This window comes from Adiantum capillus-veneris, chromosome 22 (assembly GCF_014529385.1).
Source record: "Adiantum capillus-veneris isolate H3 chromosome 22, ASM1452938v2, whole genome shotgun sequence".
Classification (NCBI taxonomy): Eukaryota; Viridiplantae; Streptophyta; class Polypodiopsida; order Polypodiales; family Pteridaceae; genus Adiantum; species Adiantum capillus-veneris.
In genome coordinates this window covers 138,028,199-138,052,275 of record NC_140952.1, presented here as the reverse complement: position 1 = coordinate 138,052,275, position 24,077 = coordinate 138,028,199, and the positions used below count along the sequence as shown (strand labels likewise).

Here is a 24,077-nt window from a genome sequence, read left to right as displayed (position 1 = left end):
CCACCCGCACACCAACGGGCAATCGGAGATTGCCAATTCAGTGGTTTTAGATTTATTGAAGTCTTATATCTCAAATCAGAAGACTCAATGGGAAAAGTATCTACCTTTGGTGGAATTTGCTTACAACAACAAGATACACTCTCCAAGGGGAAGGCGCCATTTGAGATTATTGAAGGTTCTGCGAAGGTTCCACCCGTCCTAAGCACGAAAGATAAGATTGTTGAAACCGATGAGTACACACGCGACTTGGACACGACTTTTGCCAAGGTCCGCGAGGCTTTGCAGAAATCTCAAGAAAGGCAGAAAAAGGCAGCGGATCGCCATCGTCGCGATTTGACATTCAAGGAGGATGATTGGGTGCTCTTACATTTTAAGAAGGCACGCCTGAGAAAGAAGAAGGGAAAGGAGAGGCTTTTTCCAAAGCTTAGTATGAGATATTACGGACCTTTCCAGATCTACGAAAAGATCAATGATGTCTCCTCCGACTGAAACTGCCTAACACTTGGAGGATTCACAATGCATTTCAAGTGAGTATCTTGAAACCTTTTAAAGGTGATGTGCCTGAAGATGGGGAGCCTGATGAGCAACCCGAAGTGGAAGAAAACGTGTCCTTTTTCCTCAACAGACTTCGGCACATAAGGACAGAAAGATTAAGGGTAAAGTGAGAAGGCGGTTCTTGGTTAAATTCAAGAACTATCCTGCATTGGATGCGAAGTGGATGGAGGAGGAGGACCTAGCAGATACTACTCACATTGTGAAACTTTACCTTGAAGCTTTTGGTTTAGCATAGTCTACTCCAAATGGAACCCCGAATTCAGTTTGGCTGGAGATCTGGTGCAGTGGGTATGCACAAGAGGGGAGTTACTCTGCTCCTTTGTCAACAGATGCCTCGATTTTTGAATACTAGAGTCACCGATGTCTCTTTGAGCTTCAGGGATACTGAGAGCTAATAGTATTCTGTTGTATGACTTTATAAAATGGAATTCCGGAAAATATGAAACTGATGTGTGCTCCTAGTATGTAGGTACTAACAGTCAGTGTCTGCTAAGACAGTTTATGGCCTCTGTCTGTTTTGCAGGCGTAATCGAGGGCGATTACAATTCTTTCAAGAGGGGGGTATGTCACAAACTAGTGACATGGCTACCCATACACACACCTACACACACCCTCTGAGAAGAAATGGCAACGTGGCTGGCTGCAGAAATCCGAAATGTTGACTGGCAATTTCCGTACGGCTGATGACGTGGCAGCCCCAAAATCGCGGCGGTTTTTACAGCAGCCAAAGCTCAGCTTTTGGGCGTTGCTTTTTCTACGCAATTGCTGAGAGAGGGAGAGAAAACCCTTTTTGCTTTATTTTAGGCAAGGGTTCAAAGAGAGAGGAAAAAGCCTCTTTTGCTTTATTCTCAAAGCTTTTTAATTTTCAGCTTTTGGGACAGCTTTTGAAGCTTTTGGGCTCTCCTTTTAGCATCCCTTCTAATCTCTTTAAATATGTGGGTAAGCCACTCACAACTTAGAGCATCTGGATGCAAAGTCTGAGTGTGAGCGCCTGCCTGCACTCTTGTACTTTGAACACAAATTAATACAAGAAGAAATACCGAAAGGGGCGCCAATCTTTGGGGTCAATATCCCTAGGCACGGACTATTGTAAACTGTGAACTGTTTGAAGTGATTATTTGTGGTGTCGTGGTAGATTCTCGACTTGCAGTGTCCAAGTTTGTTACAATTCCTCCTTTGTGTCGTAAAGTTAAAATAAAGTTATCGGGTGAAAGCCAAAGCCTACCACCCCACGGGCCGGTTTCAGGCAGTGCCTGAACACATAAAAACACCCTAAGGGATTATTGCCCAGACAACTTGAGGGATAATTGCCGAGGGGCACAAAGTGACACTAGGGGCATTAAAATTAAGCAAAGCAGCTGCTGGCGTGGCTGGTGTACAGATTTCCGCGAATTGCGCTGACTGTACTGATCTCCGCAAAATGTGCTAATTGCCGTACGTATTTTCCGGAAATTACGCTGAGTGCTTTTGGCAGTTTTTGGAAGACTAGTTGCTTTTGGAAACTTTTGCTTTTATTTTTAAAAGCTTTTGGGGCTCTGCTTTTGGGCATCCCTTGTAAGAATAAATAAGTCCAAGGGCTTCACTTTGCAGGGCATCTGGACGCAGAGACTGAGAGTGAGCACCCGCGGGCTCTTTGTACTTTGCACACAGATTAATATAAAAATAAATACCAAAAGGGGCACCAATCTTTGGGGCCAATACCTCTTGGCATGGAACTACGCCGGGCCATGTCGTCTTTTGTGAATTGTTTTGAAGTGAATCTCTGCTGTGCCGCGGTAGAATCTTGACCAAGTTTGTTACATCCTATACCTGATTGGTCACCAGGTGAGGTTTTAGATGGATTCCCCGAGGGACTGTAGTTCGTTACTTGGGTTGTCAGTTTGGCCTGGATGTGTCCCCTGAGCACTAGACTGCTCTCCTCCTCCTGTCCATTAGGAGGAAGTTGTTGCATTGGAGTTTGGCACGACTCTCTTGGACAGACAAAGTTGTAGTGGCCAACCAGGTGTTGTTGGCTACTATGTGATACATCACATCGTGCTGGATCTTCTCGACCTCCTATATTAGCCAACTAGAGAGGCTAATCAGGAACTTTCTTTGGTCAAGGCGCGACAACCAGCTATCCTGAGTACTTGGCAGGTCATCACCTTACCGTGTTCTCAGGGGGGGCTAGGGATCATAGACCCAGCATAGCAGAGCAGAGCCCTTCTTGGGAAGTTTGTTGTCAAAGGAATGCTTCTAGGGGAGGAGCCCTGAAAGGAGTTGTTGCTTCAGTGGCTTCAAGCTCGAGTCCCTCATGCAGGAGGCCCTTGAAGCCCTTCCATTACGTGGATCTTTATAGAGATGCGCAACATTGGTCTGAGCAGGAGGTTGGAGGATTGGTTGCTGCGAGCCTGCTTCGATCTTGGGAGTAGCTGCGGAGTGGCCTGGAGCAGCACTAGCCCACTTGCACGGAGGAGCACTCGAGACAACCCCTTGTTTGGAACCCCATGGTTAGCACTCAGAGAGGCCACCTGGTTGGTAGTAGGCCTCATGTTTCTTGGGGTCCCATGGCAGAGGGTCGGCACTCTTGTTGGTGACTGGCTTCAATTTTCAGGTTTTCCAGGGGATGCACAAAGCATCCAGCCACGAGGGGCATGAGAGGGGTGCAGAGCATGTGCCAAGACATTACGAAGGCTTTACCAGCTGAGTGGCTCACCCCTCTAGAGACAACAACTCCCAGATGGATGGGGGCCTTCACGCGACTGGAGGTCCTCATCACAGTTCGTGCTTGCTCGAAGTTCGTACCCCCCATGTTCTTTGAGATCCAGGACGAGGGTCGCCTACACAGAGTCTCGGTAGAGGCTCCACAGGTGGATACGAGTAGTGGGCATCTGTGGGAGGACTTGTGTCACAGATCCTCACCCAACAGATCTTGAGACAGGCCACTGGCGGCTTTGGGCTTGGGAGAGATGCCCTATGGCACAAGTGCAGTGGGATCCTGGAGAGTGGTTTTGGAGAGACCCCTTCTCTTCAGCCGATCACCCTGGGATCCCCTTCTTTCAGTACAATATTTGACTGGGGCGACACATACTAACAGCACGGAGAGAGGCTTGTCCTGCTGCAACACTTCATTGGCAAGAGGAGAGTCTCACAGATGAGTTCTTGCTTTTGGGAGCGGCTGTGGGATTCCAGACAGCCGGGGCGAGTCACTTTGTTCCAATGGCTAGTTGCACACAGAGCTACAACAGTGTAGTACATAGTGGCTTTTCGGCAGCCTATGCAGCTTGTGACCATCCTTTGGAAAGTCAGTGTCACTGTCACTGCCCCATTGCACAACAGGTTTGGCTTCGGGTTCTTAAACTGATGCCAGCATTTCCACGGCTCAACAATACACTTGGGTTGTTGCTGCTGCTTGGTCCACCCTCACGGGCCCTGCGCTCCATTTTGAGCTATCCTCCACCAGCAGGATGATACTGATCCGGGGGGGTTGACCTACACTTCAGCCTACCACAGAGCTTACCCCCCCACGAGTGGTGCAGTGAGAGAGAGGTGTGTTGGGAGCTCGTCTGTGGCCTCACACTCTGGTTCATTTGGCGGGCATGTTACTTCCGCATCTTCAAGGTTCGCCCTGCCCCGTGCGGAGACTGTTTGTGACTTTTGGTTGGAGTTGATTCACACTCTCAGGGTTCAGTTTGAAAGACTTCAGGGAAGCTCCAACCGCATGTGGGAGCGCAGAGAGGCTTTCTTGCGACTCAGGCGCCCAGGGCCTTTCTTCACCATGATCCAGGGTGCGCCCAGATGACACTACCGGCCACCTATGTGGATCTTTCCTCCTCCCATTTTGTGATTTAGCCTCATTGTACATATTCTGTTTACTCACTGGGAGAGTCTCCCCATGCTTTTGATGTAGCCCTCTCTAGTAGAGGTGGTTTGTAGCCCTATGGGCAGTTTTTATTTACTAATGGAACGATCTTTTTTCTCAGGAAAAAAAGAAAGAGAGCTATCTAGCCGAAAGTATGTCTAAAATAAACCAAGTGATAAATGAGAGGAAAGTCTGCACAAAAAATCACTTTGAAGAAGCACAAAAAACCCAAGGCAAGTGCCTCTACTTTTACGAGAGTGAATGCTAAAAAAGGCCTCGACTATGAACTACCTCTAAATACCATGATTTAACAAGGTATCCAAGGCCACCTCTAGAATCAGGGGATGAGAGAGAGCATGATATATCAAAGAGTCCCATGTTTGGAAAAAAAATCGCCCACAACACAGACACAGACAAACAAAAATAACAGTGATGTCCCCTTACCTTATTAAAGGCAATGCTCTCGGCTATAAACTATCTAGGAAAAGACATAAATTAATAGAAGCTTGATAATCACTCTATATAAAGGATGCTATTTCAAGAAGAATCCATGTTAAGTAATACAACCCACACTTTTCACACAGGCACATGCACATAAAAACCAAGGGAAGATCCCAACCTGTATCAAAGACAATGTCAACAAAAATGTCAACTATGGACTACCTCTAAAATAAAATATTATCGATAGAGCCTGGAGACCACCTCTTAAAAAGCAATGATATTTCAAGGAGTGCAAGTCTGGAAAACATAGACCTTCTATGAAGAACATTCAATAAAGGAATTAGAACCCATCCCTTAATATTGGGAAAAGTGAAATCATTATAAAGAGGAGGCAGCTTAAAAAGGGACAGGACATATGATGTTGGGCCACTAAATGCATAACACCCACCTTAATTAAAAGCCAATTTACAACCATTAATACCTGAAGGTATGGCACTTGAGAAAAAGCTTCCATGAATTGATTACGCTATAAAATCTCCATTATTTAGCATTCAGATTAAATGCATTGCATGTCTCAAATATGCGATGTACACAAAAACCAGAAGTACTTGCAAAATACCAATATGTTATGTGAAATTCAAATACGTCAATGGCTAACGAATACAAAAGGCAATCTATGAATGCTTTATAAAAACACTGAAAAGGAGGACAAACTTGTAACTGAACTTGCAAAGGACTTAAGTGTGCATATTTATGCAATACAACTAGAAAAAAAAAAAGCTTTTGAGTTTCATGCATGCAAAGCATATCCTGCAAAGCCAGCCACTCTATAGCCAGATCAGAAGTCAAAGCTTCAGTGAATGGTAGTCGACTCTAGAGTCTTCCAAGACGTACTCCTGCATCGCACATGCTTAAGCTTTTGAGAGGTGTCATATGATCAATTTGAGCTTCAAACCATACACTTGAGCTAAGAATTAAGGCCATGTAGGATGCAGATCAACACCATGTTCACAAATGATTCACTCAGCTAGAGCCATGTTAATAAAGTTCTTTCTAGTATTACCACTTTCAATGCAGATATCGCTGAGAAAAAAGGTGCCCCTGTATACTCTCTGCAGCCCCCAATGACAGCAACTTTGCCTTCCAAGTGTCAACAATACAAATATCTTGAGATGTTTGCATATGAAATAACCGAACTAACCATGATTATCATGTGCATCCAGAAAAACGTAGTGTTGTGTGTGAGCGTGCCATGCATGTGAGCATGTACACGTGTGTGTGTGTGTGTGTGTGTGTGTGTGTGTGAGAGAGAGAGAGAGAGAGAGAGAGAGAGATGAAATGAAATGAAATGTTCTATTAAATGTCTTCAAAAAGCCAAAATGACCTATGAGACCAAACTGATACAATCTTGGGGATTATTACAATGTCTCGGTACAAAATAAAAATGAAGTAAAGTGAAAAATTAAAATCATCATCATCATCAATGTCCGAGGATGCCCGGCATCAGGCATTGTCCGAGAAAGTATTCCATCAATCACTGAAGAGCATCGTCAATGACCACCTCTGTAAATAGTCGTAAAGGACGTCTCCCATGTCATGCTAGAATAGTCCCGATCCTCTAATGGAGCCTCTGTCGATGCCGTGGTCGCCCTCATAGACGTGGGCGTCAAGCTCTCCCGCGCTCAATGGCTTCGTCAGCTAATATACCTCTGGTACAGGTGGGCTCTGAAGTCTGTTGTGAAGCTTGCTCATCTGATTGCCGAGTCCCTGCGCTAAAGAAGTCAGTGATCTCCTTCATGTGAATGTCTCCCACTGCCTAATGTCCTCAAGGGACTCACCCTATGTCTATGCAGCTCTAGCAAAAACAACCCGAGGCATCTCTGATCCTGATATCTCATGATTCTAGCCAACGGTCCAATGCCCTCTCTAAATAGACAATGAAAGCGGCGTTGTATCTCATAGTATACCGACAATCTGTCTCTAGCTCTATATGCCACAACTGGCAAATCCTGGCCTTTGGTGGTACTCTCCTAAATCTGCCAGTCTCAATCTCTAATTGATGCGATGATGTGCCCATCTGACCAATAGCACATCGTATCCCGTGGGATAAATGAATGTCTATATAGGCAGGGTTGATCATTTGTTAGTTGGAGAAGGTGCCCTCTATAGAAAGCCATCTTCGTGTCCAACTCCTATATCAGTTGTATCCATGTGCTCCTAGTATCTAGCTGAATCGCATCCTGACGTATGAGTCTAGTGATCTGTGACCGTGTGAGAGATAGGGAGGGTGCATCCAAGGAGTATTGGAACGGAGGCAGTCTATCCATGACGAAACCATGTGACTAAAACCATGATATCGTCTGCCCATACCAGCATGCTCTAACCCCCTATAGCGCTACCTGTCAAGATGACTCTATAGCAGGGAAAGTTTGCCGTGCTCTCTACAGTGAGTGCTCCTCAGTGAAATATGCATGAAACCTCACTCCAGCAGGAAGAAAACATCACACAGAAATGGATCAACAACTCAAAGCACAACAGACTCAGAACTCAGTGGAACTCGGCAAACTACCATACAAACTCTGATGACAGCACACTCAGCTTCAAGCCCAGGACTCAAGGGTACAATGGGGGTGTCGAGGCTCCAATGTGCAGGGAGGGAGCAGATATGTGGTGCATGAGCTCAAGACAGACTCAAGACTCAAGACACTCGACCATACAAAGTGGATGATGATGATGGCGTATCCGACGACTGGAACCAACCACACATATATATCTCATAAAGAGCCACAACGGCTAGCAAAATATCCCAATTTAACTAAGCCTATCTCCAAACTACGGTGGTGGTGATCTAGCCACGGTGTCCACTAGACCACCACCCGTATCATTGCCCAGGCGAGAGTCCGTCCAGTGTGAACTCCAGCCCAACTGTAACTAACTGCCTGTCCTGTGCCAGTGACATTGTAGCCCAGCTACATGTTGCCCTCTACAAGACCACTTAGTCTCGGTGAGAGAGAACACTGAAACTGCTATGGAGACCAAGATAACTGAAAGACTTGCATACTTACCCTAACGATTGTTGTCTGGGCTCGAATTGAGAGAGAGAGAGAGAGAGAGAGAGAGAGAGAGAGAGAGAGAGAGAGAGAGAGAGAGAGAGAGATGAAATGAAATGTAATATTAACGTCTTCAAAATGCCAAAATGACCTATGAGACCAAAAGGTTACATGTGGTGAATCTAATACCTGGTTTGGGTACAAAAAGTACAAAGAACTGAAAAGAAAATAGTGGGTAGGGGTGGGGTGAAAGCTGATACAAAGGGGAATACAAAGGGTGAGTTGATACATGGAGCTCTCTGACAGTCGAGGCATCATATACATATACATCAATATCCAGGACGACTCCTATGTCGTGCCAGTATGGTATGGATCCTCTGTCGCAATCTATGTCGATGTCGAGAGGACCCCCTCATCCGTGGGCGGCGGGACTACCCCAACTCTTTCACCTGATCAAGCAGTATGCCTCTGGTGTTGTTATGATGTGGGGTCTGCTCGAACTCCTCTGTCTGTGACTGAAAGAAATCTATAATCTTCCGCTGTCTCTGGATCTCTCTCATTGTGTCCCTCTTCAAGAGGTCCTCTATGTGTTTGCGAATCTCCAGTAAGTATAATCCGAGGCATCTTTGATCCTGGTATCTCATGACTCTAGAAAGTGGCCCAAAACCCTCTCTAAATAGACAATGAAAGTGGCCTTGTATCTCATAGTATACTGGGCAGTGATATGTAATGTAGCTCTGTCTCTGGCTCTATTTGGCACACCTAACAAATCCTGGACTTAGCGGGTACTCCTCTAAATCTGCCTGTCTCGATCTCTAAATCTGCCTGTCTCGATCTCTAGCTGATGTGAGGATGTGCGTATCTGACCAATAGCACATCGTATCCCGTGCGATAGGTGAGTATCCATGTATTCTGGTCTGATCACAAAACCATCCTCCGTGAGTTGGAGAAGATGCTCTCTATAGAAAGTCATCTTTGTACCTAGCTCATGTGTGACGGGCACCACGTGCCAATAGAAAAGAACAGACTGAATAGACTTTTAGCACTTCAATAACAACTGAACTGAGAGAGAGAGAGAGAGAGAGAGAGAGAGAGAGAGAGAGAGAGAGAGAGAGAGAGAGATGACACGCGACACGGAGTGGCGGAATTCCACTCCAGAGAGTATTGGCCCCAAACCTTGGCACCCCTTTCGGTATTTCTTTACATTGTATCAACACAGTACAAGCCGGAACTTCAGACTCTACACCTCCAGGAAGCATCCCAGAGAATGAGTCCTTAGCACATATTTAAAGGCCATAGGCCCCAAAAGCAGTTTACAGTGAAAAGCCTTCAAACTCAAAAGCATATGATCTAAAAGCAATGCCAAAAAGCTGCGAGCGTAAATCACGGAATTCCATACAACAGTTAGTGCAAAACGCGGAAATCCGTACAGCCTGCCGCATCATCATGTCTGCGTAATTTCCGAAATTTTCGTACAACTGCCACGTCATCAGCTGCTACGCAATTCTCTCTGTATGTGTGGGTCCTGCTTTATTTTAATCCTTTATGTCACTTGGGGCCCCATCGGACGGGTCCCCATAAGTTGGTAGGACTTCTTCTGTTACTTGTTCTTCTTAGGGTTTAGGCCCCTCATCCGGCATCTACAAGTTGGCTCCCTTCTTCAAGGCTTTGACACGTCAGCAATTTGTGACGTCTCCCCTTCTTGAAAGAGAGTAATCGTCCGCGATTACAGCATATCTGCAAAACAACTCAAGTTAGCTCAAAAAATTTTGAGGGTCATTCCGAGGGACAAACAGTTTGCTAAGGAGTTAGCTTCTCCTTTCGGCTCTTTTGATCAAGGAGTTGGCTTCTCCTTTCGTCCATATCGAAGCTCTTGATATTCCGGCGTTGTAAAATTAGCCATCACACCCAGACCGCACTGATCTTCCACGGGTGTCTTGATGCACTAAAATTACATACCCCTGCAATCTCATCCAAATAGGAATATTCAGTGGTTGGCACATCACCATGCAACACAAATGCTCACATATGCATGTTACAAGACATAGAAACATAAAGTCGCCGATGAGCACTCCTCCCGCATAACCTAACAAGGTCCGGACCGGGAACTATTCAACGATTCCCTCATCACTCCTCTCGCATAACCTAAAAAGGTCCGTGCTGAGAGATATAGAGGCCTTTTACAACCAAACGTCCCCCAGACCGCAGCCTGCGTCGTTTGGAGGTGTTGAGGTAACCATTGCTCAGACTTCTTAATACTCCTCTCGCATAACTATCCAAGTCCGGGCCGGGAGTCACAATAACAATACTTCCCCCGTAAATAACCACAAGGGTCCGGGCCTTGAGTAAAAACAACACTTTTCAATCATTCAATACTCCCCCCGCAAATAACCACAAGGGTCCGGGCCATGAGTATGAACAAGAATTCTCAAACATTTTTTCTCACTACTCCACCCGGAGTAAAATCACCAATCATTGAAACCAATATTAGAACCAGAGTCAAACATTTCAAATCGGCACCAAGACACGTTCAAAACAAATACCATCCATTTCAAACAAATTCCAAACAGGATCACCAAACAAGTTCTCAAGTAGGTTTCAAACTTAAGCTCGAAAAGTCGACAGACTTTCCATTCTGAAACCTGCACCAAAAAATTAGGGTTAGGTTCATTCCATAAGGTCGTAGCCAAGCACAACATGGTCCATCAGCTCTTGGACAAACAGTGTTTCTTTGGCGGCGATGGTAGTTCCAAGATAGCAATCGCACTAGACCTCCAAGGTCATCTGCTCGTGAAGAGATATCTACTGGGAGATGTCGAGAAATTTGAAGTTATAATTTGCTAGGGTTTCCATGGCAAGCATTTCAGGATACCCCACTCTACAAGAAGTTGCACTCCATAGGAAGATGTCAGAAACAAAATTTAACTTCGGGCAAAAATTTTCTTGAAAGCTTGCCAAGTCCTTGGAGTATGCTGCTTGGTAGCTATCAACATCTGCATGGCACTGCCTCTGAGAAAAACAACAGCTCGAAACAAATCTTTGATCCTTCTCTTGTAAGTGATCTTTATGGCTTATGCCCTGTAAGACATGAGCGGTGAAGACAGGAGTGCGCCCGATGCGCGATGAAGTAAGGGAGGGAGTGGCTAATAAGTCCAGGGTCGGAGCACGGAGCTAAAATTTCCAATGAACTTCTGAAAGTGCAATCTTGCTCTGTCTGCTCCTTGGTAGGACCGGTGTGCTTTCAAAAAAGCACACGCCTGATGCTATGATACCACTGTCACAAGATGGGCACCACGTGCCAATAGAAAAGAACAGACTGAACAAACTTTTAGCACTTCAATAACAACTGAACTGAGAGAGAGAGAGAATGAGACGAACGTGACACGGAGTGGCGGAATTCCACCCCAAAGAGTATTGGTCCCAAACCTTGGCGCCACTTTCGGTATTTCTTTCTATTGCATCAACGCAGTACAAGCCGGTACTCCAAACTCTGCACCTTTTAGCACATATTTAAAGGCCCTAGGCCCCAAAAGCAATTTACAGTGAAAAGCCTTCAAACTCAAAAGCATCTGGTCCAAAAGAAATGCCAAAAAGCTGCCAGCATAAATCACAGAGTTCCGCACAACAGTCAGTGCAAAACATGAAAATCCGTACAACCTGCCACGTCATCATGTCAGTGTAATTTCCGAAATTTCCTTATAGCTGCCACGTCATCAGCTGCTACGTAATTCTCTCTGTGTGTGTGGTTCCTGCTTTATTTTAATCCTTTATTTCACTTGGGGCCCCATCGGACGGGGTCCCTATAAGTTGGTAGGACTTCTTCTTCTGTTACTTGTTCTTCTTAGGGTTTAGGCCCCTCAGCCGGCATCTGCAAGTTGGCTCCCTTCTTCAGAGCTTTGACACGTCAGCAGTTTGTGACATCCTCTTCGTATCCAATTGAATCAAGTCCTATCTGATGAGCCTGGTAATCTCTGCCCTAGTGAGGGAGATGGAGGGTGCATCCAAAGAGTACTGAAATGGGGGTAGCCGGTCCATACTAAAGCCATGTAATTGAAACCAAGATGCCATCTCTGCATACCAACATGATCTATCTCCCTGCAATGCCAGCTGTCGCGAAGACTAGTGCTAATCGAGCATATATGTCTCTATGGAGAGCCCAAGTGCTATGCATAAATGAAACTAATCGAGTGAGTGCCTCCACTACGAATGGAGGAGCAACAAGCTCCGCCCTAACAATGTCATGTGGTACTGAGGCCTTGGCCCTAATCATCCGAGAAATCATAGACACCAAGGGCTTCTCCATACATCTCCATCCATCAAAACTGCCAACTTTGCTATGATGATCAACTGAGGGGCCCCATATCTCCACTTCGTACAGCATGGCCAAAGTGACCAAAGTGTCAAAGCGCCAAAGCTTTGTCCGAGGTTCCTGGAACTGAACCTGCGAACATATCCTCTCAAGTCTCCCCAATGTTGCATAGGCTCTGATCAATTGCGTATCTGTTGCACGCCTCAGGAAAAATACTGGACCACTGAAAACCGCCCCAAGATAAGTGTATGTATCTGCATACTCCAGAGTCTCTCAACCATATGTAAAAGTGGGAGCGGACCTCCTTACCCTTTGGGCCATGGTGTTAAACACCATTACCTTGGTCTTACCAAGGTTCACAGACAATCCACTCTCCCGTGAAAATACATGCAATGCATTCAAATGACGTTGCATCCCCTCTGGAGAATCGGAGATCAGCACAATATCATCAGCATATAATAGCAACGGAATCCATGTCCCCACAAGCTGAGCACCTCTATCACCCTCTGTATGTACATAATCTGAAAACTCATCTACATATATCCTAAAGAGAGTTGGGGATAGGGGACAACCCTGCTTCACCCCAAAGGTGGAGTGAACCATGTTGGATGCCCCAAGTAGTGCGTACCTGTCCTACCACTGTCTTGTATAAAGCTAAGATTCCCAAGATCAGCTCTGTGGGCACCCCCATGTCTTGCAATCTGCGTATGAGTCTGGCTCGTGGCACTGTATCAAAGGCTTTGCGGAAATCCACAAATCTACAATATATCCTCCTGCCATGGTGTCTACCCTCCTCAATAATAGCTCTGAGTGTCAAAATCTGGTCAAGAGTAGAGAAACCTCTCATGAACCCTGCCTATCCTGCTGCCTGTATGCCCTCTCTCTACGCCCATCCACTCAGCTCATGCTCAAGAATTGATGCATATATTGACGTACTAGGAGGGAAGTAGCAAATAGCGATGTAGAGATATCTGCCTGTCTCTGCCATGTCTCACCCACATGTACCTAGCATGCTCATCCCTCTGAGCTATATGTATCAGAGACTGTAGCTCCTCCCTGAATAAGACTGCCACTCCTCCTGAACCTCCTCCTTTGTGCTCTGATCGGGTCTCCTGTCTGCAAGTTGGGGCATGGACTGGCCCAAGGCCTTATGCGGCCCAGAGTAGAAAATGATGTCTCTCCCTGTGAAACTATCCTCAAATGCCCCTACACAAGGCACAAAGATCCATTACAATTCCATGTAGCCACTCTGAGTGTGGTCCCACAGGTCTCGCACCGTCATATGGGACGCTTCTCCAGAATAACCACTCGTCCTTCCCTGTAGAAGGCCACTTTCCCCTTCTCTCGAGCTGTCATTATCTCGGGTATAACTTCTTTCATATGAGCAAGCTGTGTGAGTGTAAGGTCATCTCCAAGGAATATGCCTGCTTTCTTTAGTGTTGGACGCTTCTTCAAGAAGTCCTTCTTTGCCTCCATGAATGGGAAGCGCATGATAGAGCTCTTTCTTTTGAAGTCTCCCCATTTCCTTGTGTCTTCTTCCCTACCCTCCATGCCTTTGTATGAGTAGCCTCACTACCCATCATGCGGAGAAGTTCTTTGACTTCCGCTTCCACATCATCTCGGTCTTTTTAGACCGGTTATTCGTATGTGCAAAGCTCTAGTCTTCCTTCACTGCTCTTCTTCTAAAGTCATGTTGATGACTGTAGGAGTGGAGATAGATGTGGTTTCTTTCCCTTTCCCTTTCTTAGCGACTTCTATCCATTTCTCGGCCTCATCGCCTTCTTCTGTGTCTTCGTGATTACATCCACCCACGAAGACGTCTTTGCCCCATTCTGTTTCTCTTCCTCTTTGACCATCCATACCTGTTCCTTGATGACCTCGATTTCCTCCATCACCGAGGGCTGGAATTCACCTTCCTCTAGTCCATTGCTTGCTCTATCAGCAAGTTTCACTTGAGGGCTGAGACCTTTTCTTTGAGTGCTTGTGAATCTGCCTTAAGTGCTTGTATCTCTATGTGCAGGTCCTCTTTCTCCTTCTTCCATTGCATAATCGGGTGCATCTCACAGGCACCCTCACTCATGATGACCCAAGCTCACATTTGGGGCAAAAAAATTTTGTCAATGATAAATTGATCCAAAGAGAATTGTTCTAATCAATCTTTCTTGATCTGTTCTGTAAACATACCTGTATCAATAATTAACTGGCTTTAATGCACATGTCCTTGACTTATCCTTTGATGGACTTTACACTTGTGAGCAACCATCAGAACAAAAGTGCTTCCAAACCATGCACTTATAGCTTTCTGTACATAAGAGCATCAAACCACACAAGAAACCGAAAAAATCATCAAAAGTCTCTATTGTGATGTGCTTTCGACCAAGAGCATCAAGAAGATTTTCTATGTCTACACATGCTCCTCCACGCACTTGCTCTTCGGTCAAGACTTGGTCAAATCATGGTCAACACCAATCAATGTTGGGCAAACATGTATAAGGTGGTCAGACAGCCCTGTAACTATGTTCTCTCTTCATCTACTACTATATATGTATTTTTTTCCATAAAAGTCACATGATTCCACTGCTTCTCTCTCTCTCTCTCTCTCTCTCTCTCTCTCTCTCTCTCTCTCTCTCTGACTGTCAAATGAGAATTCTTCTTCCTCATCTTGTCCATTTGCGTTTCTTCCACTTTCGGTTCCTTGTCCTCCTCCTCTTTCTGAGGTACTGCTAATCTGACTTATAACTTTTCCAACACAAGTGTTACCCAAAAAAAAAGACCTTGTTTCTAAGGGTAAATGCCAAAGGGTAGCCAAAAAGAATTTACATGCAAATATATAGCATGCTTTGATGGTGTTGACCACATCTCAAATATGGAGACTATTAAGGTTGGCATTCAATTTACAGCTCAAGCATAAAACACCAACAACTAATACGTCAGGTAGTACTAAGTTCTAATCTTGTATGGCAAAAGCCCTAGAACAGCTTCCTCAAGGTCATAGTTCAAACTGCATTTGCAAACACCGAATACTGGGAAGACAAGAAGAGCATGCCTGCTTGGCCCTTCTGGCTCGAAGCTGAGAGTGAAGGAACCACTTCGCATAAAGCAGGAATAATTTGTTCAAGCTTGGAGTTGGCCATGGCGACCTTGTGCTCTTGCTGCTGTGGCGATGAGGAAGCTCTTACTCTGAAGTAGATTGTGGAGGGGCCCTGCAAACCCAACGATCTCCCAGGTGAAAGGAGCTGCAGGTGATGAGAGAGTCTAGAGAGTGCACGGGCGCGGAAAGAAGAGTGCGCGTAAGCGTGCATGATAGCTCTAGCAAATGCTTTGTAGTTGGGTGTCTTTTGAACCCAAGTGGCTCTTGCCTCCTGCTTGTGCCATCTGTCCTGCCTCCTCAATTCTTATGGTAATATGGTAATGGTAATGGACATGTGTGCTGTGAACAGCGTGCTGTCTAAAAGACATGTGGAGTTGGAAAGTGGAAGTTAGTGTCGCCGTCGGTTGAACAAGTGAAAGGTCACGTTAGCTTTCTACGACGAGATAAGAATGTGATAAAATCATTAGGTTGAGTTTAACAAGAAATTTCAATGTTTGGGAAAGGATTGCCTCGGTTTAGCCTTGCATTGGTTGAAAATCGAGACTATCCGGTTACAAAAATCGATGAAATATGTGAAAAGAAAGTTCAAAAATCTTGCAAACTTCAAAAATTTTGATAGTATTTTCGGTTTGCTTTTTTGTGAGGAGGAAACGAGAGGTTGTTTAATAAAAAAGACTTTCCCCGAACGTTGACTGGAATCAAGGTACAGGAATGCAAGAAAATTCAAGCCATGTGAAACTGTGAAATGAAAGGTGAAATAAGAAAAACTCACTTATATATATTTATATTTACACACACACACATTCTATTGTTTTTTTAGAGTGCGCATAATTCTAGTAAACTTTACACAGACATATATGCAAGAAAAGTTAAGACGTGTCATATGTGAAATGAAAGGTGAAATAAAAATATCCAATTAATACTTTAAAACTTAAATAACTTTTTAAAGTAAGTATCAATTATCCCTGAAAACATTGAAAGTATACCTAACTCTACTCTCCTCTAAGCTTTAGAAAGCCAAAAATACACTTGTTACAAGATTCCGGAGAATCCTTTTGAAGACTCCATGAAACCTATTGGTTGACCCAAGGGGGAAAACCCCAAACCACCCCCCCACCCCCCCTCTGCAAAGCACTCCCTTCCGCTCCTACGGAAGTGGTGCCCTCACTCTCCCTCCTATCCTCCTCGAGTCCTTGGCTCCTCTTTCTCGGCTACCCTTCCAAGTCCTTGTGTGTTTGTGTGTGTGTGTGTGTGTGTGTGTGTGTGTGAGAGAGAGAGAGAGAGAGAGAGAGAGAGAGTGATGTATCGTACACTCACTACTCGCTGTCGATTATTACAGATTTATCCAACTTTAATCAATTGTTTACCATGCACATGCACACGTAGTGTTCTGCCAGCTTGCTTATCAATATTTTGCACGTTGTGCTGCTCCTTGTCCTTGCCTATCAAATCATGTGTTTTGTTTGGGGGGGGCGGGGGTTGTGAATTTCATGCGATGGGTGTTCATCTCTCTTTCTCTCTCTCCCTCCCCCCCCTACAATTGCCTTTTTTTCCTCCTCAAAGCCATGGCAACACCATTGTAGATTCCACTCAACGAAATGCGTCCAAAATGTAGAAGAAGAAGAAGAAGAGAATTTTAACGTCGTAGGAAACTGATCCAGAAAGAGAGAGCATCTTCTTCAAATTCCATATAATTCTCTTTCATTCAAAATTGACCACACATACTCGAGGACCAAGGCAAAAAGGGATCCGAGCAACGCAAAATTTCAGCCCCCCATTGGTTGGTTAAGAACCCACCACCTCGCAGCCCAAGTTTTGGGTCGCATGGGCTAACCAACTCATCCGCACACACATGTTGTAACCAACTCTGTTTTTATTATGTTTTATGCTAAGAAAACATGCACTGCTCGAATTTAGGGGGTTCAATTTGTGGCCAAGTTTAGTTTTGATGGGACTGCTACAGTTGCGATTGCATGAAAACTCGTGTGTGAACTTGTGAATCGTGGATCCCCTCACCACTCCGCATTAAATTTTGTGTGTTACTTAGTCCTGAGGACCGTATGCCCTTTAACTTTTGGAGCTTTTGCCTATCAATAAGTAGCCCCAAGTCATCCTACATAACACGGATTTGATCTTCCAATATTCAAAACTCAGCCTCCTTATATTTACGGCCCCTTTAAAACTACAGTTTTGATTATGCAAAATGATTAATCTACTCATAAACTCAAAAGGATGAATTCTCATCTGTTAGTTACTTTCAAAGGCTCATTATACAACAAAAAAGGTGAGTATTTGCAAGTTTAGTAGAAATGAGGTTCGCATCCACTTCATTCTCCTAAACTCATGTATTGTAGCAAGAATAGTATTCAATGGCTTGCAATTTGTATCATAAGAGCTAACTCGCGCCTGTGCTTGTGGGGGGAGTGGGGCCAAGGCTTCATACCAGGTCACACCTCTCTGCTGAATTTGTGGGAGCGATTTGGAAGGAGGAGATAATGGCGATGTGACAACTTGTGATTGGAAGGCTGAAGCCTAGGGAAGAGGAGAGGAAAGGATTTCCTAAAGTATAGCTTAATACCTACGTTTTTTGCAGTGCTAGTAGGAGCATCTTCTGCATTCGAGAATCTAGCCTTGATCTTCTCATTTTCTGAAAATGGAATGTTCTCTCCCTCCACTCAACCCTTGGTGCGACTCTGCTCTAAGTACCACTAATACACATGGGGATCACAACTTTTGTGAGCTGTAAAAAGGTGCCGATGACGAATGCAAGTCATTCCATGTTTAGAAAGGCCTTTGAACGATGTAGATGGTTTGAATTGAAGGTGCATTGAACATGACTATCCTCCACAACATGTCTACGACTATCATGTTGTTGGTGGTCTATGACGCTCGTTTAAGCATTATTGTCTGGGTCTATCATTAAATCTAATATCTAACCAACCCAAATGATTTTCTCATATTAAACTGATCATTTAATGTGGGATAATATACGAGAACAAGGGTTAGAATATAGACATGTGCTTACGGATCTATCTCAACACGGGGCCAATGGTAAAGAGGTCCAAATGAGAGATGGTCTGTCAAAGAGCAAGGTTAACTAATGGAGCTTAAAATGCCTTAGGGTTAGCTTCATTAAAGACCTCCAATGGTTAGTGTTAAAAGTCCTTTAACCTTAGCTAGGGCTGAGATTCAGGTGGGAACCAGACTTAAATTTACCTTTGACCTTAGGCAATGAGCTTGAGGTGGGAACCCGACCTAAACTTGCCTTTGACCTTAGGCAAGCTAGGACTGAGCTTGAGGTGGGAACTCCACCTAAGGTGCTTGTCATGCTTGATGACTAAGGTACTTGATGTACTTGTCATACTTAATGAGGAAGGTGCTTAAGAAGCTTCCCATGCATGGGGGGTAAGGTGCTTGAGTCAAAAAGAGACCCTACAAACTTAATGAGGAAGGTACTTGAGAAGCTTCCTATGCATGAAAAGTCCAAAAGTTAGGGGAATCTTTGACCTAACCTTCCACTCACCCAAAGGGCACCCTTTTCTCAAAGGACACATGGGACACATGTCAGACTCTCCCTAAGCTTAACCACATGGTGTGCTTGAATGCTATTGATTAAGCTAAAGAGGGGTCAAATGAGCTTCTAGTTCCATCCAACAAATATCTAGATATTTTCAAGCTCTCTCTCTCTCTCTCTCTCTCTCTCTCTCTCTCTCTCTAAGGGGTAAGGAGGACATTTGTCAAAAGACTACCCATGTACTTGAATGCATGCTGCATGTGATTGGCTAGGGGGATAGGGGTCCAATGAGCTTGCAGCATGTGGAAAAGTTACAACGCACCCCAAGCAAGCAAGGGGGGTGCTAGGGGGATATACACCACACACACACACACACACACACACACACACACACTCATTTTGTGGATCCATTCTCACTTGGTGAAAGTTGAGGAACTCCACCTCCTTCTCCAAGCTTCTGAGAAGTGAGAGCCTACACCGACACTCTTGGCTATGGAATGACAATCCAACCAAGAGCCATGCTTCAATGCTTAAGCTTGCCATCTTCTCCATCTTCATTACTATGCTATTATGTATGATAGCGAGAAGAGCAATGATAAATGAGGAACTATTTCTTTCTCCTATGGAATGTTTCTTCTTCATCTTCCCTATCCTCATTCCCCGCTAGCTCTCTCCACCTTCGAAGGTGTTTGAGGCCTTGGGACTGAGGCTTGGGATGGTTAATGCTTTCTACAAAGTTTATGTTATGCTTGTGATGCATGAAGCTTTTCATCTTCATTGCATCACCTAGGTCACAAGGAACACAAAGATTGTATTGTACCAAGTCTCTCTTGATGGGAGAAACTATAATACAAATGCCTATTGGAGGGGGGACCGGCTCCGTATGAATCCGGTCCTCAACTATTGTCATGTTTTCTAAACTCTCTCTCTTGAAAAAGTATTGTTCATGCCAAGTTAACTAAGTGCCATGTTTATGTTGCTACCGTCAATAAAGTTCACCCGCTATGCTCACAAAGTAATCTCATAAAAGTGCTTCATCTAATTTCCTAATTCTGCTACTCTCAAAATTCATAGGCCATTTCCATTACATTGGTATTCTCTTTTCTTGCTTAAGAAGAGAGGTCCTTAAGTAGCCTATTAATGCTTGTTTTTGTTAATTATATTAGGGTAAGTGGGACTCTATTATTGGTTTTGTCGAGCCCACTATTTGGGATATGGTGCACACCTCAGGAGCTTTGGTCTTAATAATGGAGTCTTTTTAGACTTGCCTACCACTTTACCATTATTGAGCCATAAGAAGTCCGAAAGGAGCTATCCCTCGGCAACTTCGCTATGCTAAACTCACTGCACTACTCTCTATAATTAACCAATTCGAGATGTGGGTGTAGATACTTAAGTGCCTATGAAAGAGGAGTAGCAACTAAGGTTTTGAATTGCCAAAGCATACACTAAGTAAACACATAAGTTTAATTAGCATGGCGACAATAACCAAGAGAGTAGAATGAACATTGATAGCTTTGATTTTGCACATGAAGGTGCCAATGATGATGCCCCCATGTTTGTTAATTATCTGGTCACTAGGTTGCAACAAGCTATGGGCAATCCCACTTTGCAAGCCGAAGTTACTCAACAACTTCGTGCTTATGGTATTTACTTTCCTCTCCAAGAGGAGAGAGAGCTTACAAAGCCTCTTGATGAGACCCCCAAAAGAAGACTCTCTCCCATACGAGAGGAGGAATTCAAAGATCAAGAAAGCAAGAAATACCTAAATTTCTCCGAAGATGTGGCTCCACGAAGAAGGCAAACTAAACGATCACCAACTCCTCCCAAGAGGAAACGGTTAACCCATAGTCCTTCTTCTCGTCACTCCAAAAGGGAAGAGAGGAAACCAAGGAAGAAAAGGGCAAGAAAGAGGTCACCCTCTTCTCCTTCTTCTTCACCTTCCTCCTCTACTGATGAAAGCTATGTCTATTCTCCTAGAGATTATAAGAGGGGAGGACATCGCAAATCTTACCCTGCATGGCGAAGGTCACAAAAGCTCAAGAAGTTCACAGCGGGAGGAAAGAGTATCTCTTTTCTCACCTATGATGTATCCTTTGGTGCTACCGACAAAGTATTGGTCTTCATCCAACAATTTGATGCGGTCTTTGGAGACGAGGGCTTCATAGAGTCCTCCAAGTTACCCATGTAGCTATGCACTTCCAAAACTCGGCTCGTCAATGGTGGGCTAGCCTTCGTGGCAATGGCGAAGCCCCAAAGACATGGAAAACTCTACGAATTTCCATCATGAAGCAATTCCTTGCAAGCGATGCAAATGACAAAGTGCTCACCAAATGGTGGAGTTTGAGGCTTCTCTCTCATGAGTCTATCCACAAATACGTGGACAAGTTTTGGGATTTACATCTCAAGGCTACTGTCTTTTAAAAGATAGACTTGGCTGAGCAAAAGCAACAATTTTGTGTGGGATTACTGAAGAGATGGCCGAGTATGTCAACTCTCAACAGCCTAGTTCTATCAGCGAAGTAATCCACCATACCATGGTTTCTTCACGCATCAATTTCCAACAAGGGGTTAGACGGACTTTCAAGCCCATGGAAAATAAAGACAAAAGTGATGCAAAGGGAAAAATTAATGCCCAAAATTTTTCCCAAGGCCATTCCAACAACAACAACAATCGGTCTCAGGAGAAAGGAGTTTACAAAGGTAAAAATAAACTGTCTCCTGAAGAGCTTGAAACTTTTTGCAAGGATCAAAAATGTTTTAAGTGTGGGGAGCAAGGACATGGTTATCGTTCTTGCCCCAAAAGAAATGCTCACAATGAGACTCCTAGAGCTTCCACTATCGAAGCTCCAAAAGAGGATGCTCATTGTAAAGGATCACCTCTCTCCTATGCTTGGGGAAAGGTAAGGGGGCATGATGCCTTCATCTTGTTTGACCCTGGTTCTATTCACAACTTCATATCAATAGAGTTGGCCACCAAGTTGGGCATTGAATCTTTTGAGATGAAAGATGCTGTAACTACCGATGCCGCTTTCAAGGGACACCAAGCCTCCGTTACTCCCTTGATTGGGAAGTTGAGGTTTCATTTCCAAAGCTATGTTGACAAAGAATACTTCTTTATCTCTCCTCTCCAACATGAGGATGCTATCCTAGGGGTACCATGGTTCAACCGCGTGGCTGCCAACATGAAGTTCCCTGAAAGGAGAATTTACTTCACCTACAGGGGAAAGAATATGTATATAGATGCTAATGAGTCTGGCCATACTATACCACTTGTAAATCCTCTCGCCCTTGATAAATCAATGAAAAGCTCAGTTTCTGCGTACATGATTTTTGTCAAAGAATCCCTAAAAGGTCCTAATGATTCATCAAAGGTGAATGGTAGGAATCAAGAAGAGCTAGACTTGTCTAAATTTCTAAAAGGATTCCAAGATGTGTTCATCGATGATATCCCTATGGACTTACCTCCAAAAAGAGGGGATGATGACCATCGAATTGAGCTCCTATCAGGAAGCTCACCGCCTAACAAACCTCCCTATCAAGTTTCACAAGCTCAACAAGAGGAGATCATGAGGCAAGTACAAGAATTGGTCGACAAAGGGATGGTGAGGCCTAGCTCCTCTCCCTTTTGTTCTCCAGTCCTTTTAGTGCAAAAGAAAGATGGTACATACCGCATGTGTGTGTACTATCGCGCACTAAACCATATCACTATTAAAAATAGATTTCCCGTACCTCGGGTAGAAGACCTGTTTGATAAGCTACAAGACTCTACCTACTTCAGTAGGATTGAACTTAAAAGTGGCTACCATCAAATACAGATAGTGAATGAAGACATCCTTAAGACCGCATTTCGTACAACGTTTGGCCTTTATGAATATCTAGTCATGCCTTTTGGCTTGACTAGTGCATTAGCTACATTCAATCAATTGATGGAGAAAATTTTTAGACCTTACCGCAAATTCGCTGGAGTGTTTTTTGATGATATCATCATCTACTCCAATTCCTTGGAGGAACACAACCAACATATCCAAGTGATTTTTCAAGCATTAAGGGAGAATAAGCTTTTTCTCAATCAAAAGAAAAGCGAATTTTTCCTTCAAGAGATTCAATACTTAGGTCATATTATCTCTCGAGATAGTATCCGTATGGATCCATCAAAGTTGGTGGTAATAAAAGCATGGCCTAATCCAAGAAATCTACATGAGCTAAGAAGATTTATTGGTATGTGTGCATTGTTGACCGCTGGGTCAACAACACAACATAACTCAAGTTTCGTACCAAAGTCTTATCTTTTGCGAGTTATAAAATGCTGCGGATTATGGCTATAAACGTCATTTGTAATGAGTAGTTATTCTAGTTTCAGAAGCCGGGGTGCAATGGCACTTCCAGATTGTAAATACAAAGCCATTTGACCCTTTCAACCCCATTTTTGGTTAAACCTAAGGTAGCCTTAGTATATAAGGTACCTAGGTCATTTTGTAAAAAGACTTTTATCATAATCAAAACTTAGCGCTATCGTCTATTGTGTGTGAGAGAGAAAGAGAGTGAGCGTGAGCTTCATCCTCTTGCTACGCCCGGCTCGCTCAACACATTGGAGATCGACTGCACCATTGTTGTAGGCTCGAGAAGAGCTACGTGACAACACCAAGCATTCCACGCGAGACGAACCGCACATGCCGACGCATCTATGAGCTATTTGTGGCCGTAAGTGTATCAAACGATGTTTGTTTTCTGCGTGCTAGTAGTCTATAGAATCATGGTGACATAAGCTACGCATAGGTACTCATAAATTTCAGTTTCGGGCACTTTCAAAATTCTGCTCTGTCATCCTACGCATTTTCCGCAGATGGGTTTAGAGTGAGGGTTTTGAGTGTAGAAGCTTAGGGACAGGTGTATCCTAGTAAGGGGATGATGTTCCTTAAGTTTTGTACGAATCTGGCATGATTAGGTGAGTTACCTTCCGCAAGTGTGTATGTGGCTAGGTGGTGTAGTTGAGAGCAGTGAGGTTCTTGATTGTGGTTTAGTTGGCCTTCCAGAGTGTTGTATGTGTAGGATGGTCTCATCCTGACAAGCTTAAGAGATTTCCTCCGTGTGCCTATCGTGTCATCTATGTCCTCGATTGACATTATGTTGATCTAGGTAGTGTTTGCATGCACTTCATGGGTGTGTGAGTCGCACATTGGCGCCGCTGCCGGGGACACAAGGACCTAAGTAGGTTTCCTACTAACACTCGTGTGATGGTTGCTTGATTTAGTTTCGGCTAAAGAAAGCGTTTT

At 44.3% G+C, this 24,077-nt stretch overlaps 1 protein-coding gene across 1 annotated transcript in view; it reads right to left on the bottom strand.

Moving 5' to 3' along the window:
• Window positions 1–15,568, bottom strand: part of LOC147430301 (ATP-dependent (S)-NAD(P)H-hydrate dehydratase-like) — a 174,177-nt gene extending 158,609 nt beyond the window's left edge. Inside the window, exons 1-2 of the mRNA XM_086494773.1 lie at window positions 15,243–15,568; window positions 5,901–5,977 (exon numbers count right to left, since the gene is read on the bottom strand). Coding sequence (XP_086350899.1) covers window positions 5,901–5,977; window positions 15,243–15,498 — 333 coding nt within the window. The 5' untranslated portion in view covers window positions 15,499–15,568. The remainder of the gene's footprint in view (window positions 1–5,900; window positions 5,978–15,242) is intronic.
• Window positions 15,569–24,077: the final 8,509 nt, after the last annotated feature.